The sequence below is a fragment of the Cyprinodon variegatus genome, unplaced genomic scaffold (genome assembly GCF_000732505.1).
Source record: "Cyprinodon variegatus isolate N-32 unplaced genomic scaffold, C_variegatus-1.0 Scaffold631, whole genome shotgun sequence".
NCBI classification, from domain to species: domain Eukaryota; kingdom Metazoa; phylum Chordata; class Actinopteri; order Cyprinodontiformes; family Cyprinodontidae; genus Cyprinodon; species Cyprinodon variegatus.
In genome coordinates, this window is record NW_015151084.1 from 73,873 (window position 1) to 80,144 (window position 6,272).

At 40.4% G+C, this 6,272-nt stretch overlaps 1 protein-coding gene across 1 annotated transcript in view; it reads left to right on the forward strand.

The window, feature by feature from the left end:
- Positions 1-6,272, forward strand: part of tbc1d14 (TBC1 domain family member 14) — a 96,478-nt gene that overhangs the window by 14,472 nt on the left and 75,734 nt on the right. The window contains exons 3-4 of the mRNA XM_015393235.1: positions 328-338; positions 423-1,137. Of these exons, the coding sequence (XP_015248721.1) occupies positions 328-338; positions 423-1,137 (726 nt within the window). The remainder of the gene's footprint in view (positions 1-327; positions 339-422; positions 1,138-6,272) is intronic.

The following is a 6,272-nucleotide window of genomic DNA, read 5'->3' on the forward strand; positions in this document are numbered from 1 at the left end:
ATAAGATTTTGCATTTAAGATTAAAAAAATGTTTTTGTCCATCAATATGCTCTAAAGTTTTAGCTTCCCTGGTTTAATTTAATAAAATATCTGCCTGTAGAATCAATGTAAAACACACTTTCTTGCTGCTTGAGTGACGATTGTTTCTTCTTTAACCACATTGGGGCGTTTGCTTAGATTATTTTGAAGGTCGGAGTAAATAAAAAAATATTGCTTCATAATGATTTAAAGAAACATTTTTTGTGTAAACTGGGATAAATGTTTCCTGCCAAGTCAACAACCAAGGAGCCTGATTGGCTGAAAGGAGCTGCTCTTTATGGGCATCAGGGATTGTCAAGGTCATTTATTGCACAATAGTGATTGTTTTCAGTTGTTTTATAAGCTTTAAAGTGATGTAAACCTCTGTTCTCTGGTCTATTTAGGGGCATCTGGGGGAGTCGTCATGAAGAACGGCTCTGTGAGCACAGAGGCCCCCAGCCTGCAGGATAAACCCGCCTCCACCTCGTCCGCTCAGCTCGTCCTGCCCACTTATAAACCGTCCTGCTCCTCCACTCCCATCTACTACTGCAGCCCCCGTAAAAACTGCTCCGACTTGGACCCAGACAGTCACAGCTTGACCTCTCAGGACTCAGGAATCCCAACTCTGGAGATCAATCCTCCGGACCCCCTCCTCCACAGCCCCCATCATCATCATCCTCCTTCAGATGACGCCGGCGAGGACTCTCCAGCCACTTTACCTCTGGACGACGGCAGCAGCAGCAGCATGCACAGGTCGTCCACCTTCCCCCGCAGCGGCTACGACTCCGCCCGGCACTTCAGCCCCACCGTCAGACTTGGCGTCGGGGGCGGCGCCCTGAACCGCAGCGACGACATCTCTGTGTGCAGCGTGTCCAGCATGAGCACAGAGCTGTCCGTCTCCAACGAGGACATCCTGGACTTTACCGTCACGTCCAACTCGAGCGCCATCGTAACCCTGGAAACCGATCTCAGCGGCTCGGCTCACTTCTCGGACGTGACGCTTTCTTCGCCGACGGGGGAAACGTGGAGTCCTGGTCGGGGTCATCTGGGGTCGGGCGTCCTGCAGCAGGAAGACGGGAAGCTGAAGAAGCTGGGGCCGTTTGCAAATCTGTTCAACAGGTAAAGCAGTCTCACTCTGGATCCACTTCACCGTTTACAACATCAATAAAATCCAAAGAGCCGTTTTCTCCTGAGTCAGGCTGATTAAACGTTGTTTAGAGCCGCAAATATTGAAGCCTGGTTGACTGAATATGACCTTATAAATAAAAGAAAACCTATACAGGGTTTCCGCGGGTCATTAAAGGTCATTAAATAATTATTTTTTAAATTAAGGCCTGATTTGGCATTAAAATTCATTAAATGTGATGATTTTGGCATTAAAAACGCTTTATTTAGAAAAAAAAAGGCTTATAAAAACTATTTATTAAACAATATATATATATTTGCAAATATATTGCGATATATTTGCGCGGATCTGCTTCCGGTTGATCGTAAAGCTGTAGAAAAGGCTAGAGAGTGGGGAAAATGCTCATTTCAACAAAAGTGGCTGGAAATGGAGGAACTGCAGCCTGCCGACGGAAAAGATGAAGGAATTTGCCGCGTATATCTGAACGTCATGGGTATTTGTTGATGGTATTAAAATTATTTCTAAGAGCATTAAATTAGAGTTAATCATTCCTGTTTTAAACCCTGCTATATTTGTTACATATTTGCTATAGAAAATCTATTTTAAACGCAAACAGTTTAATTCCAAAAAAGTTAAAAAAACAATCCAATGGACTTTGTTTCAAGTTTGAAGACATTTTGCTTCCCATCCAGGAAGCTTTTTCAAAATGTCAGAAATAGCGATGAGTTCCTATGGAAGAAAAACTCTCATCGGAATCTGCCTTTTTTTTAACACCGAATTTTAAACACTGAATTTTTTTTAACAACAAATTTTAAACACTGATTTTTTTTTAACAACAAATTTTAAACACTGAATTTTTTGAGACATTAAATTCGTTACACTCAATTTTTATCTGGTAGAAGTTCAGCTGCAAAAAATTCAGCTGCAAAAAATTCAGCTGCAAAAGTGTTGTCCTTTTGGTGAACTCAAGCTTAAACAATCTACACTCGATAGAGTCGATCAGCTTCTAGCCAATGAAATTAGCTCATTTGGTCACGTGACACAACGGCTGCACTCAGCGCTGTTCCCGCGGAATTTTTTGTTTTGTTAAAGAGAGATAATTACAAAACGTCAGTTAGCTACTAACAGACAACTATTAGAGTTTTTCCTCTTATCAGACTGGGTGAAAAAACTGAGCCGACCAAAAAGTCAACACTTTTGCAGCTTTTGAATCTGAATTTTTTGCAGCTAAATTTTTTTTGCGGCTGAATATTTTTTTGGGGGCTGAAATTTTTTTCCGGCTGAAATTTTTTGCAGCTGAATTTTTCCAGACAAAAATTGAGAGAAAGGAATTCAATGTTAAAATTTGTTGTTAAAAAATTCAGTGTTTAAAATTCGGTGTTAAAAAAAAGGCAGATTCCAATGAGACTTGTTTTTCTTCCATAAGTTCCAGGCTTTATACAGTAGTCCAACAAAAGCTTGTTTTTGTTTAGAAAACATGCAAATTGAACGAATGAACGGGTCCACCCCTTAGCAATCAGGGTGGTTTGGCTTCTTTTGTTAACCTGCAATGCCCCATACCTGTCTATGTCTCCGAAAAGCTTAACGACCCCCATTCCTAAGGGGCGGACCTGTTCATCTGTTTCAATTTGCATGTTTTCTAAACAAGAACAAGCCTTTGTTTTGGTCCACTCTACAAAGCCTCGAACTCAACGCTATTTCTGACATTTTGAATTGAAAAAGCTTCCTGGATGGGACGCAAAACATCTTCAAGCTTGGAAACAAAGTCCAGTGGATTGTTTTTGAACTTTTTTTAGATGAGGAAAAACCATAAAATGTTTCTAAAGGATGAAGCACAGATTTCCCCTCATAGAATACTGGATGCAAAAAAAAAAAAAATAATAATAATCTTCAAGCTATCTAGAAGAAAATTTGATCTAAAAACAAATTATTAGTGTCTTAATCTGTTGTGAAAATTCAAATCAAATGTTATTTTAAAAGCTAATAAAGCATCTAAGCCTGGTTTGCGTTTTTCTACCACCACTGAGACCCGGTTTAGAGGTTCTAAAGAGCCGCAGGTTGCAGCAGAACCCTGGATTAGAGACTGAGGTGAAGGTTCACCTTCCAGAGAGTAGAGCTTCCTGTGTCAATCTACTGTCCAGGAAGATGCATCCTGAATCAATTCCCTCCATCAACATCAGACATGACATGTTATTAATTGTTGCTTTAAAAATAAGCTAAATTAAACTGAAATGTATAGGAACACATTAAAAGTCATTCCGTTAAAATGTCTATGTAAGGCCGTCCTACGTGCTCGTCCCTTTCTGTGGTGAGCTACGGTTTCAGACGGTCATTGAACCTCACCTTTCTCACTGTTGTTCTTTGAAAATGGCCAAGGGTCGTAAGAGAAAAAGCGTCTACGAAATGTATGAGAAGAAAAGAACGGCCTCAGAAGAGGCAGATATATCCCAAAATGCTTTGCGCAGAGAACTCTCCACGGAAAGCATTATGGGATTTGTTAGGCTGTCGCTACCCGACAGCTGCGACCTGTAACAAAGATGGCGTAGGCACCCCGTGGAGGAGGAGGAGGGGGAGTTACGTGACCAACAGAGCAATAAGCAGTGATCATCTGTCCGAACGGTGAGGTAACTTATGTCACTATAAAGTCCAGTATATAGCCCCCACCCTATATAGTGATTGAGGGATTCAGGGCTTAGAGCGGACGTTCAGGCACAGGGTTGTGCATGTACAGTTTTTTTTAAAGGGGAGAGGGCGGGTGTTTTCAAAGATTTTTGAAAATCCTCCACTATACCGTTTTAAGGGGACACCATGTGTAAATGTTCAGTGTGTCGAACATTTTTGCCGTCTACACAGTCGGACTCCTAAATTCCTTGTTGGTGAAGATTTCTTCAGCTTCTGATATTTGGCTCCATCCGCTGTCATACAGCCAGCGTTTTGGACAGCAGTCCGTCCCGTCTACCAAGGGTAACATTCTAGATGTTGCAGACTCTCTCTAACCTTTAAGGTTTATTAAACTTAGCAATAAACTCACTAAGAGTGAAAATGGAGAGATGCCATCACCTTAGAGAGGCAATAACATGCTCTAAGATCCTGTGGAAGGAGACGTTGCTGTAGAAACGGGGCTCAGTAGAGACGGACCTTGACCTGTCAAACCGCTCTGATGTCACGGCTAACCTCGTTCCAATCCCATCGCTCCCTTCATAGTGAATCATTCAGATGAACTCCTGCAGGTTCTGTTCAACTACAACCATTTAGAAGATGCAAACACTGATGCGATTAGCAGGGCACAAAAAAATACTGAGGTTGAGAATTACTTCTATGTGTTCAGCCCGGCGTGCTCCCCAGAAAATGATTTTTATTCCATAATTTAAATCTGGCCATTTTAAGAGTTTTAAGGAGCAAAAGCAACATCATTGTGACTTTGAATATTTCGCTCTTTCTCTTCCAGACATTTCAAGCATGAAAACCTGTAAACTTGATTTTTATGTCATCTTTGTTTTGAAGCTTTTATCTACAACTGACTAGAAATATGTCACAAAAAGCCTTCCAGTGTAATAAGTTGCTTTACCGTAAATCCTCTAATATTGGCCTGTATTCTAACAATAGCCGGTATAAATGACGGCTGGACTCACATACAGGCTATAGTTAGAACCAACGCTGTTCCTGGGCAGTCATCAACAACTTGTAATCTTTTTTTATTGTCAGAATTCAGTCAGAATTCTGAGAAAAAAGTCAGAATTCTGAGATAAAAGTCAGAATTCTGAGATAAAGTGTCAGAATTCTGAGATAAAAAGTCGGAATTCTGAGATAAAAAGTCGGAATTCTGAGATAAAAAGTCGGAATTCTGAGATAAAAAGTCGGAATTCTGAGATGAAAAAGATCGGAATTCTGAGATGAAAAAGATCGGAATTCTGAGATAAAAAGTCGGAATTCTGAGATATAAAAGTCGGAATTCTGAGATGATAAGTTGGAATTCTGAGATGAAAAAGTCGGAATTCTGAGATAATAAGTTGGAATTCTGAGATAATAAGTTGGAATTCTGAGGTGAAAAAGGTCGGAATTCTGAGGTGAAAAAGGTCGGAATTCTGAGGTGAAAAAGGTCAGAATTCTGAGATGAAAAAGGTCGGAATTCTGAGATGAAAAAGATCGGAATTCTGAGATGAAAAAGATCGGAATTCTGAGATAAAAGTCGGTATTCTGAGATTAAAGTCAGAATACTAAACTGAAATAAAATTAAAAAATCGGTTAACTTTTTTTTTTCCAGTGGCCCTAATCCTCTTCCTTAGTCTGAATAGTTTGTTGGGCTGAAATATTTTTTTCTCACCATCATCAACTTAAACTGATCTCCGCCTGCATTAGTAGCTCAATGTGCTGCTCTTCCAGGCACTGCCATGACTGACGGACTCACTGATGGCATCTGTAGACTATGTGGCCGTTACCGTAGCGAGGTTTTCTGTTGATGTAACTTATTTCAGTTGGATGCAGTGTGATTTCTTCAGCAGTTTCAACAGATTACTTCATGTTCTGAGCCTTGTTGTTTTACAGCTCGTCTTGCAGCAGGTTTAAAGCAGTTTTGTTTTTCAGTTCCCCTCACTGCTTTTACCTCATTCCACTTTCCACCGGCCCCTGAACGTCCCTTTAATGCAGCTCTGTTTAATAATCTGAACCCAGCCTTCGTTTCTCCATCTCGTTTCTGAAGCACTAAATATGATGCAGCTTTACTGCTTCTCTGAAGGCACCACACATTTTATTAATATATAGTTGATTTTTTCACAATTTATATGATTAGCTTCAACCTTGATTTCCATTTTTCTTCTCCAAGCTACTAACCAGGTCTTTGTCTTTAGCATCCTGTTATTCTTGACTAGCATCCTCCTGTATTTTTACTGCATGAAGAGAGTTTCTACCTGCAGCTGGAAACTTTAGATGGAGGCACTTTCCAGTAGAGATGCACCAGTCGGACGGTATTTTTTGCTGTTTTTTCAGTACTGGCCTGCAGATGCATGTGTTCCGATTCACTGGTGCTTTCAGCAGCCATGCCTTGCAGTCATTAAGCTCAAACATCACCGCTTCCTCCATTTGCTATCTATTGTTAAAGGGAAACCCCATTTTTTTTTTTTTTTTTTTT